Here is a 12714-nt window from a genome sequence, read left to right as displayed (position 1 = left end):
GGAAGTTGATAGCCTAAATAAGTTTAAGGCTCAGCTGGACAGGTATTTTGAACGAACAGAGGGGTGAAGTGGAAGTGGTTATTTTTTATTTATTTATATTTTTTTGGCTGATGCTGCATAAGCTTGCTTTCTTGCATCAAATGCCTCTACTAATGCATAATGCTATGCTGCACCAGCCAAAAAAAAAAAAAAAAAATTCCGAGTTAACCTGAAACAGAGAGAGAGAGAGAGAGAGTCAAAAGTAGAAGGGAATCACCAAGAAAGAGAAGAATAATGATATCCTGCTCAGGACCCTGGGAGTGCCAACCCCATACTTACCAGATGTGTGTCCCTGGGGTTAAATTTATCTGAGAGCTTGTTAGAAGCAACAATCTGTGGATTTTAAAAGCGTTAGCTCTCAGTAGAGAAACTTTGCAAAGCAAGACAGTCTCTCTGAGACAGTCCCAAAAGGGAAAGTCATTTGAGTCAAGAGGTATACTCAGTTTTCTCAGCATGAGAAGAATCTGTGATGCTAGCAAATATACTGAACTCGATAATATACTGAAGCACTAATGGATCAAACAAAAACAACAAAGTATATAAGGTTAAAAGCATTAAAACTATTAAAACTATACAATTGTAGCTTTCGGGGGCATCCGCCTCCTTTCTCAACAAGAAATAATGCTTATGCAGCACATCCTTAAGTATCAGGTTCATGGCACATGTGGTTGATCAGGTGCATGAACAGAAGTTCCTACACGTGCCCCAGAACCGGAAGCAGCTCGGGAACGTGGTAAATAGAAACGCTCATCTTTTGAGAGGATTATAGCCTCAAAAAGGGGGTGAAGCCACACACCCCTATCCCTATTCATAGTATTGTTATCGGATGAGCAAATCCACAAGCTCTCGTGCCACTTGCGGTCCCAGAACCTATTCGCCCGATCAAGGATGACAGCATTTTCTGGGAAAACCTGGTGCTGTCTTTCCCACAAATGTTCAGCAACAGTGGACTTGTCAAACTCTGCAGTCTGTATGGCACTCGTGTGTTCCCCCAGATGATCCTTAAGCCGCCGCCCCGTCTCCCCCACATAACACTCCCCACAATCCGGGCATTTAATCTCGTATATAACCCCACTACTAGAGTGCCTTAATATGGGGTCCTTAACTTGCGACATTACTGTGTGCAAACTCCGACCCGGAAGCTGCACACAGCATGCTTGATAACCCCGAAATACCCTTGCAATGCATTCTGTAAGGTCCAGATAGTAGGGAATGTAAGCTGTGGTAACTGGAACAGCCGTTTCTCTATGGATAGACTCCACTACTATATTTATCCATGATCCTCTGGGGGTAACCGCATTTCATAAGATCCGCTGCAATTCATGAAATTTCTTTCTCTCTCTCTCTCCTCAGAGGTACTACAGTGGGTCCCAATTCTGTCAAATAGTGTCTTAGCAACGCTATTCTTATGTTGCCTAGTCTGCGCCGACCTGTAGTGGGTGTACTGGCTCCGGCACATTGGCTTCTTATAGATTGTGGTTTTAAGCCTGGAGCCATCTCTGTATACCATTACATCCAGGAATGGGAGGGTACCACCTGCTTCTACCTCTGAGGTAAGCTGTATAAATGGAGAAAAACTGTTGAGAAGACTAAGCACATCTTCCTCTCTCCCCTTTTGAACAATAGTGAATGTGTCACCCACGTATCTTTTCCACTTACGCATAGGGAACTCCAATCCTTCAAAAATCCTGTTCTCTAATTCCTCCTTGGCTAGATTCGCCACAACAGCACTGATAGGAGAACCCATAGCTGTGCCGTGAACCTGCTTGTACATCACCCCTTGAAATAACATAGTAGTACTCGAGAGAGACAATTCTATACCACAATAAATATCATCAATGTTTAAATGAGACCTGGCACTTAAAGTTCCAGGTCTCATCTTTCTGTAGGGCCATTTTAACACATTGAACCCCACGTGTTATAGGAATACATGTAAACAATGACACTACATCCAACGATATCATAATCTCATTCATCCCTGTAGTCTGTCTCTTCACAAAATCCCACGAATTCTTTACTATCTTTAACAATGAATACAGACCATCCCACTATGGGGGCAATCAGCTTTGCCAAAAATCTAGACGTAGCATAAGGTAGGGCTACCAATAAAATAAACAATGGGTTGTAAGGGGACCCCTACTTTATGTGTTTTTACTTTGGTAGCCCATAAAACCTGGAAAGCTATCCATAGAGTGGAGTTTATCCATAGAGAATTGGCTGTTCCGGTTATCACATTTTACATTCCCTACTATCCGGGCCTTACAAAACGCATTGCAAGGGTATTTTGGGGTTATCAAGCACGCTGTGTGCAGCTTCTGGGTCGGAGGTTGCACACAGTAGTGTCGCAAGTTAAGGACCCCGTATTAAGGGACTCTAGTAGTGGGGTTATATACGAGATTAAATGCCCTGATTGTGGGGGAGAAGGGGCAGCAGCTTAAGGATCATCTGGGGGGAACACACGAGTGCCATACAGACCACAGAGTTTGATTAGTCCGCTGTTGCTGAACATTTTTGGGAAAAACAGCACCAGATCTCCCCAGAAAATGCTGTCATCCTTGATCGGGCGCATAGGTTCTGGGACCGCAAGTGGCTCGAGAGCTTGTGGATTTGCTCATCCGATAACAATACTATGAATAGGGATAGGGGTGTGCAGCTTCATCCCCTTTTTGAGGCTATAGTCCTCTCAAATGATGAGCGTTTCTGTTTACCACATTTCCGAGCTGCTTCCGGTTCTGGGGCATGTGTAGGAACTTCTGTTCATGTGCCTGATCAACCACGTGTGCCGTGAACCTGATATTTAAGGACGTGCTGCATAAGCATTATTTCTTGTTGAGAAAGGAGGCAGACGCCCCCGAAAGCTACAATTGTACAGTTTTAACAGTTTTAACGCTTTTAACCTTATATATTTTATTTTTTATTTTATTTTCAGGCTTTGTTCACAATCAGTTATTGTAAATAGATTATGTTACAGTATCCTCTGTATTTATATATACAGTATTAAGTTATTTTAACTCAATGGTTGGTGTATTAATGTAATATCGTGAATATGAACTTTCCCAACCTCAGAGGCCTTTTTGAAGAAAAAAAAAAAAGAAAAAAAAAAGTATAATGGCAGTTTTAAGAAAACGTCAAGCCATTTAGTTAGATATACAAACACAGAAACAAGGGACACAACAAAAAGTTTTCCAGAAGAATCTAATTTCTTCTAATGTAATTTTAGTTTTTTTTTTTTTTTTTTTTCAGAAAAAGTCTGTGAAAGGGGAAAAAATACTTGGCAAAATACATATATATGCAGCTACTACCATACATGTAATACAGTACATCAGCAACTAAATTTTTTTTAATCCTCCCCAAAAGCTGTTTCCCTAAAAAGTATGACAATTATTTTAAGGGTTAGGCAATTTATATTGCCATTAAAACAACAAGAAGTACCATTGAGCACAAAGCAGTACTCGGAAGACAGATTTCTAAAATAGTAATCTTATCAAAACTTGCCAACCCCTTATTATTATTATTAGCCATATGGTGCAAGGAAGCCTGAGGCTTATGCTGCACCAGCCAGAAAAAAAAAAAATTAATTTACCCTAGGACCCAGAGAGAGAGAGAGAGAGAGAGTGAAGTCGAAGGAAATCACCAAGAAAGAGAAGAATGATGATAGAGAGAAATAAGTAACTTACACCATCTTCTAGGGGGAGACATTCACAAATCGAAGGAAGGTATTGACCAGTTGGTAATAAAAGCACAAAACATATGCTAATATCCATTTAAAAAAAAAAAAAAAGCCTAACTTTGAGCTATGTACACTTACAGATGTCAGCCCACAAGGCAACCTAAAATCCACGATCAGCTTGACTTGGCGCATTATAGCCTTAGATGTTAATGCTCCATAAATTCCTTAAACAACCAACCAACCATGATCAGCTGTTCCACTGTTTTCTGTCTATTGGCTTGCACAAAGCAAGACAACCTACATTCACCACGATTGTCGATGAGGCTTAGATGTTTGACATTGCATTAATATCCATAAAAAAAAGCCTGACTTTGAGCTACGCACGCTAGCCACAAGGCAACTTCAAGTCCATGGTCAGCTATTCCACTGTTTTCTGTCTATTGGTGTGCATAAAGCTGGACAGCCTACATTCACCATGACTGTCGATGAGACAGTCCTTGTCATTGGATCACTGATTGCTGCTTCTTTCCAGTAACCGTCTACTCTTGGAACATTTTAACACGTTGACTGCCAAGCTAGTTTAAGAAAAAATTACCCTTGGGGCCAAAAAATGTGTAGTAAATAATTTGATTAGTAATTCCAAAATAAATATTTTAATGTCAACAAAGCATGTCCTAGAAATGGTTGATGAACCCTCCACCAGTAAAGGAAGACAAAAAGAAGCCAAACAAAAACCACTTCCTATTCTAGCATATAATAAAGGAAAAGCAGGCATTGATCTGTCAGACCAAATGGGTTCTTATTCCACAATGCTAAGAAAGGGGATAAAGTGGTAGAAGAATGTGTGTTTTATGTTATGTTTGTTTGTTTGTTTGTTATTTGGTTTTTAGGAGCATTAGCAACTAAGGCCATATTGCTCCGGGGATACGCGGTGGTCATTCCCTGACCTTTCCGCATCCTCCGTATTTGGTGGTCATGAGCTCGAACCCCGGTCTAATCAAGAAGCGTGTGCTACGCACTGCCGCTCCTGCCCACCTGGCTACGGAGGCGCCCCTTTATGTTATGCAAAATTGAAAGAGTCTGAAGGAAGATCTGTTGCTAGAAAGAATGGGAAAAGAGTTGTACTTATTGCCCAGACTGTAATCATCAGCCTTCTTGTGTTTAGTGTTTTGGTCAACACTACAAATCAACATAATTTTGTAATTGTAAAATTCATATAATAAATAATCAGCAATTACTCTCTTATTTTTTCTCATAGCACCATGCAAATTTCACCAGCTGTATCACCAGGGGCCAAACTTTTCAAAAATAATGTAAATTCCCATAATCGTCAGCGCTGTACAGCTGACACAACTCTGAGCAGCGGGTGTGAGCCATATATGTCTGATACGGCAGCTAAAACACCTAATGGTGTCAGACATATATGTCTGGCATGGCAGTAAAGGTGTTAATTACACAACTGTGTAAATAGCTCACAAAGGTTCACAATTTTTTTAGTACTGCCAAGTGGTGAAGAATGGCAGATTGCTAAAGCATGGGGATGATCATGCTGTTTTGACTGCACAGTTGTTTAAAACACACGTAATGTACTAATTATTATTATTATTAATAGCCTTGCATATGGTGCAAGGAAGCCTGAGGCTTATGCTGCACCAGGAAAAAAAAAAAATTCCCAAGTTACCCTGAGAGAGAGTCAAAAGTAGAAGGGAATCACCAAGAAAATGAAGAATGATGATATCCAGCTCAGGACCCTGGGTGTGCCAAGCCCATACTCCCCAGATGTGGTTACGTAACCCCCGAGGTTACGTATACAACAGGTTAAAAGGAGAGGTGGGAGAGACAGTGATTTTATGAAACTTGTTTCTGAATTTTTATCTTTAAAATGATATTTAAATATTTACCATTTTGATGTATGCATTATTTAATTATAAGGAATTTGATTTATTTCTATTATTTTTAATTCCAGATGTGTTCTTAATATTGCACTGTCAGCACCACAGATGGTAAATTATCTCTTAAATTTTCGACATTCTGTCAGGTTATATCTTCCTGAAAGGTAGTTATGTTCTCATGATGTAGATGATTATTTATTTATTTATTTTTTTAAATTAACTAATTTTAAGAAAATTAAAACTATTACTGTGATTTTACTACAGGTAACCCTCATATAACATGGTTATTTGGTTCCAATAAAATCTCATGTAATGCAAAACAGTGTTATATGGGACTAAAAACCAGTACAAAAAGAGGGGTTATGTTCCAAAAGATAACGAAAATACACCATTTTTTTTATAACTATCAGAAATTTAATTTTTATAGTAGTAATAACTTCATATTTTAACTTTATTTTTATAATAGTAATAACTTAAATAGTAATAACTGAACAAACGTCTTACCTTACAAACTGTGATACTTATATGTCAGATAGTGTACGTTCAGTTAATTTTCTACCTCTTCATCACTGCTAAGCACAATCTTTTCTGCAGCATCTAGATTTCGTTTACCTTCGATTACTGCAAGGCCTTCAACTTTGTGCCCCATAGCTGACTGATAAAGACACTGAAGATTTATGAAGTCAACCCGACACTGACACCCGTTCTAGAAGAAACCATGGCAAAATGGAGGACCACCATCGAGGTTGAGAACATCAGGATCACACCAATAACCATCAGAAGAGGAATATTCCAGGGAGATGCCCTGAGCCACTATGGTTCTGTCCACCATGCTCGATCATCAAGTATGAATATACCCTAAAAGAAAGGACGAAGAACCTGTTCACCCTCTTTCACCTCATGTACATGGATGACACTGAACTATGTGTGCAACCGAGATTCAATTACAACAGCTACTCCAGATCACTAAAGGTTTCAGCACTGACATCGGAATGCAGTTTGGCTTAGACAAATGCAAAACCCATGGATTGCATCAAGGACATCCAGTTGGACTAAACTACACCAGCTGAAGACTGGTGAAGAGATTGTGAAGCCATGTCAGAGGGGGAGACATACAAATATCTTGGGATGATGTCCAGGCCCACCAGTTAGAACTCAAGATTAAGGCCTGCCTTATTGAAAAATACCATCAGAGTGAAAAGCCTGCTAAACTCAAAGCTGAATGATGGGAATGTGGTCACATCCATGAGCACTTGTGCTGTGATCCTGAAAGAGTACGTTAGTACTCTTTTGGGATCACAGGGACCAATGCTGAGCTGGAGGAGATTATGAGATTGGCCAGAATAGTGATGACCAAGAAGTGCCAATGCCACCCGAAGTTGGCCATCAAGTGACTGACCATAGAAGGAGAGAAGGGATTGACTAATCTCATTGAACAAGAGAAGAAGGTGATTTAGAACCTACGAGATTACTTCCAGGAAAATACAGCACCAATCTAATAAGCCATGAGAAAGATAGACAAACTGCACTCATACTCAACAATGGGTGGGGGGCACTCACACAGACAGAAGAAACAATGATAGAAAGCTGCTGGAAGAAGACACTCCATGGCAGTCACTACAATGATCTTCTTTAAGACTACATAGATAAGATGGCTTCCAGCACTTGGCTCACAAATCGAAGACTCCTCCCTGAGACCGAAGGATTCATGCTCCCCATTCCAAGTCCAGGTAATCAAACCAGGAAATACATCGCCAAGGGTCCCAGAGCGACAGATGTCAATGATGCCACATGACCCCAGAAACAATCCTGCACATCACGCAGGATGCAATGTGATCACCCAGATGGAGTACACTCGCAGATACGACCGAATGGTCAGTATAATTCATGAGAAGCTAGTGCAAAAATACCAGTGAGCATTAGTGTTTCACTTATCGAAACACTAATGCTCACATGGTGTCTGGCAGGTACAATATGAACATCTGTATTTTGTCAGCTGTTCACATTTAGTTGGTGAAACTAAAGCTTTACAGCAAGATTAGACATTACTGGCAGTGCTGTGTGGGAATGGAAGTTTCCTAGAAGAAAGAAAAACTTTTTGCTCACCTGGCATCTTTTAAATGTCAAACAGAAATTTAATATCTTGTAATTCGTGGTACAGGTAACCCTCGTATAACACGATAGTTTGGTTGCTACAAAATCTTGTGTAATGTGAAACTGTGTTATATGGGACTAAGAACCAATACAAAAAGGGGGTTACGTTCCAAAAGCTAAGAAAAATACACAATTTTTTTATAACTATTGGAAACTTAATTTTTATAATAGTAATGACTAAATATTTTAACTATTATTTTTATAATGGTACTAATTTAAATCTTACCTTACAAACTGTGATACATATATGTCTGATAATGTACGTTCATTTAAATTTCTTCCTCTTCATTGCTGCTAAGCGATGTTCTGTTCAGTAGAAGGATCTACATTCAAAAAATAAGATTCTAATTACTCATCTAAGTTTATGCCTTCCTGCATGCTTTTTTAGTATAAAATTTGGAACTTCAGAATTTTCAACTGCTCTATCATTCTCTGAATTGGTTTGGTTTACCTCTGATGCCATTTCCACAAAATCTGTTTTGCTCTTTTTCTACCATTAATTAGTGAACATCTTCAGTAGTCACATCATCAAAACCTATTGACTTAGCAAGTTCTACTATCGCACCGATTCTGTTTTATGCCGGTTCGACCATATTTCCTAAATGAACTGACTCTGGCCATACATTTTTCCAACATGCATTTAATGTTGACGGTTTTACTTCTTTGAACGATAAAGGTATGATTCTGATACAGTCCACAATTGAAAAATGTTTCCATGCCTCCATCACTTCAACAGATTCTGAATCAATTTTTTCCAAAATCCATTGTAATGATTTTCTGAAGTAATGAGTTTTAAAGGTAGATATAATGCCTTGATCTAATGGCTGAATTAAAGAAGTTGTATTAGGTGGTAGGAACATTACTTCAACATTTAGATAACTTAAACCTTTTGAATGGCATGGCACGTTATTCAATAGTAATAAAACTTTGAAATCTAGATTTTTAAATAACAAAGAACACGGCACACACAAGTTGCAACAAACACGATATGCACAAGTAAGACACAGAGTAATGAGTTTCTGAAAATTTATTCATGTTTTTTATATGATTTGGAGGGGGAAACACATTTCGCCATAATAATATGAAAACCCACAGAATTCCAGTGATCGGAACTATCGCAAATGCAATAAGATCGAGTTTACTATCCAATTATAATTGATTGCACTAACAGAAAAGCAAAATAAACTGGAAACTGCAATTTGTCTTTATTGTTTTATGGTAGTGACGTCCAGAAACGTGCTTTAGAAAAATATCACGAAGGCGATAACGACTAGTGAGTCAACAACAGGGATTCACAAAAAGGAATGGAAACGTTGAAAAATTACATCTAACATAATAGCAGGGTTTTCCCAGCACAAAAGTCCAAAACTATCGTGTCATGCAAGATTTCCCAAAATTCTCAAACTGGTAGAATGAAACCATGTTATATAAGTACTGTGTTGTGCAATGATTGCCGCAGTTTATCAATCGTGTTAGAGCGAAACTGTGTTGTAGAAGTACCGTGTTATACAGAGGTTGCCTGTATATCAAAATGAAGTAGAAAATACTCTATATCTATAATTAGATAAGATTGGTGAGCAAAAGTACACTGGAGGATTTGGTTTTGTTTTCAGATTTAAGAAGTAAATGTTTAAAAAGTGATGTCTCTCAGATTCCATACTAGCAGCAAAACCTTTAGCAGTTAAACTCTTTCATGGGGACACTTAAATATTGATGCTATTGCAAGCACAATTTGAACATCACACACTAATGTAAACTATATTCAAGACCACTACAAACAGGTGTATAAGATAAGTATGGTTGAAAGGTGAGAGACTAGGGCTAATTATTTGCCTCAAGCATCTTTGAAGCTGGAGTCGTAAAATGAACTATTCATAAAAAAGGGGCTATAATTAGTTCTTTGCTCTTCAGAGGCAAGTGCTGCCTCTCTAACATGTTGATTTAGAAATCAGCCATTCCGTAAATCCACCAAAGTGTGCTAGTCTTTGAGTGACTAATCAACAAGTTCTAATCAATATCTGAAAAGTTAAAATTGCCCATTTTAAAACATTCTTATTTACTGGCCCAGTCTATTTCTTTGTATAATTGTTCATTGTACTCATCACAGTCATTAGGCCAATAAAGCACTCCTACTTCATTTTTGTTTACCCAGTGCTTATATCACACCAAACTGACTCAACATTGAGTCAGTTTGGTCAGCCATGTTAACTGGATGCATTGCTGTAGATTTCATGTGCTTATTAAGAGAATCTAACCCCTCCCCCTCTCTTGACAAGAGAGGGGGAGGGGATAGATTCTCTCTACTGGTACAACCTCTGCAATAGATCTGTCCATCTGCTCTCTGTCCCTCTTTCCTAGCATTGAGTGGACGGCCCTTGACAACCCGCTCAGTAGTGATCAATTCCCGTTGATATGTAAGATTCGAATAGCACAGTCAATAATTTCTATGAAAACTACGCAAAATTCACTTCCCAAGTGTCCTTTGATGAACAGCTCATCAAAATCTGTCCTATCGACACAGTTACTGATCACATTACAGGACAAATACTGGCTGCTGCATGTACTGCGATTCCACAGTCACAGTCAACCATCCGTAGAACCATAAATTATTGGTGGAACGAAGAGTGCAAGGGTGCAAAAAAAGAAAAAACCCAAGCAACGGAATCTGTTTCAAAAACATCCTACCACCACCAATCTTATAAACTACAAGAGACTTAGAGCCAAGGCCCGTTGGAAGAAGGTTAAAAGCGACTCTTCGATTCGAATTGCAAGCTCGATTAATAAAAATACTGATACAAGAATAATATGGAGAAAAATAAAGCAGCTAAATGGCAAATTTTCCCCAATTATCCTTCCCACTTCTCAAGTGGAATGGGCAGGAGATTTTTCTTCCCAAAGATATAGCAAATAGGGACTGTATTTTCACAGATGTCTGCCTCAACAGCATATGATCTTTCATTCCAGAAGATAGATCATATTCAGAGTATTAGCCAAAAAGTTGAAACTGAACTTCAGACCTTTTGGTGTCGCTACGTGGATGATGGTTTTTTTTTTTTTTTATGTATGGTCCTTGAGGCTGTCACAGACATTCTCTCAGATATGCCAGACAAGCTGTACTTGCTACCCGGAATTGATATTCGGGTGACACTCAAGTCAAGTGGACCCAATTTCGGCGAAATCTGGATGGTCTGTAACAGCCAAATCCTCAGCTTGCACCTTCATGATGGTGGGACTGTTAGTAATCCTGGGTATAACCTCCATGCACAAGTACATGGTGGGTGACTACCCAAGTGTGAACCAATGTAAGCAGGGGTCGAGATGTGGTGCCCACACCACATGGAGGAATGCCACCCCTCTATGTTACCAGGCAGTACTAGGTGGTAGATGACTCTCATCAACTGGTGCAATACCACCACTTTGCTTATTGGAGGCTTGAAGTGGTGGAACCCATGTTTAGTCTCTAGAGCTAAGTTCCAGCCAACCCTTCCCCATCTCTTCCATCCTGCAGTATGATTCACGACTTTTGAGGTTATCATGAACATCGTGGCGAGATCCAATATTCCTCACATATCGAGGGCACAGCTCTAAAACGGTGTTCGCAGGCCGGCCGCTAGTTAGTACACCTGACCGAACCTATTGGTAACTCTCTAGCAGCTTCTGGATCAGCTAGTGTATAATCTTGCTACCTCTACTCTGCCAGATAGTGACTGGAGGGAGTCAGAGTAGCGTATATGCAGGGAGCATTGTCGAGGCCACGGTATGTCAAGGATCTGGGTATATTCTTACCATGTGTATGCCATATCCAAAAATTTCATTACTTCATACAGCATGTCCCACCCACTTTTTCTTACAATTGGATACACCATGAATTGTCAAACTAATAGAACAAGCTTATCTGCGAAAAGATCAAAACACTTCCTAATTCATTTCACAAATATACGTGATCTCAGTTCTGATCTCAACGATGTCCTTTCCACTAGCAGTCTGCCAATCCCATGTACTTTTTCTGACAGAATCTCAGTTATCGATTGATTCAACTACTGCTCATCACAGATGCCCAAATTATTCACTGTATGATTCCTTTCGCCTCAAAGGTGGTACTTGTGCAAATTTCCATTCTGATATTCCCTGTCAGAGACTTGGCAATTTGGAATCTCCTCTCTTTGATCTTCTCTGGCTTAAAATCTCTCTACCTCATTGTGCCAAATTCATCTGTTGTCTCTACCATTGTCCCAACTCCACTAATCATTTGGAGCTCTTTGCAACTTAACTTTCTCCAGTCGAACTTTCCTAACAGTGAGGTAATTTTCCTTGGTGATTTTAATGTTCACAACTCCAGCTTGCTTCCATTTTCTAGTCACACCGACCCAGCTAGTCGAGATGCTGAGGCTTTTGCAATTACTAATGACCTAGCACAGATTGTTCATTTACCTACAAAAATACCGGACAATCCTTAACCATACACGCTTCATCTTTTTCTCAAAAACAACCCTTCTAAGTACACGGTCAAAGTGAGAGGTCATTTAGGCACTTCAGATCACAACTTGGTGATTGTCTCTTCTCCAATGGAGCCTTTATCTCATGGCTATTCCCAATTATGAGGAAGCTCTCATAATTCCCAATTATGAGAGCTTCCTCGTGTTGTTTGGCATTACAAGAATGCAAAATGGGATGACCGATGAGATTTCTTTTCTTCTTTTCCTTGGATTACTGTTTCAAAACTTCAGATGTCAACGTCTGCTCAGATCGTGTCAGTGAAATTATTCTTGCACGAATGAAATCCTTTATCCCACATTCCACTTTAAAATCTCGTCCTTTATCTAAACCTTGGTTTTCCAATAAATGTGCTAAAGCTGTTCAAGAGAAGAATGTTGCATATCCTAATTGGCTTGTTTCTAATTCTTCAGTTTCATTTTCTGCCTATCCAAAGCTCGCAACAATTGTAAAGCAGTTATTAAT

The 12714-nt window shown here is 39.3% G+C and overlaps 1 protein-coding gene across 1 annotated transcript in view; it reads left to right on the top strand.

Moving 5' to 3' along the window:
- LOC150085750 (AP-5 complex subunit beta-1-like) overlaps nucleotides 1-12714 on the top strand; it is an 842186-nt gene that overhangs the window by 364394 nt on the left and 465078 nt on the right. Inside the window, exon 12 of the mRNA XM_090374678.1 lies at nucleotides 5676-5765. Within this exon, the coding sequence (XP_090230804.1) occupies nucleotides 5676-5765 (90 nt within the window). The remainder of the gene's footprint in view (nucleotides 1-5675; nucleotides 5766-12714) is intronic.

This window comes from Mastigoproctus giganteus, chromosome 5, assembly GCF_048544385.1.
Source record: "Mastigoproctus giganteus isolate SK-2022 chromosome 5, ASM4854438v1, whole genome shotgun sequence".
NCBI classification, from domain to species: domain Eukaryota; kingdom Metazoa; phylum Arthropoda; class Arachnida; order Uropygi; family Thelyphonidae; genus Mastigoproctus; species Mastigoproctus giganteus.
Note: the sequence above shows the minus strand (reverse complement) of the source record. Positions and strands in the feature narration are given on the sequence as shown.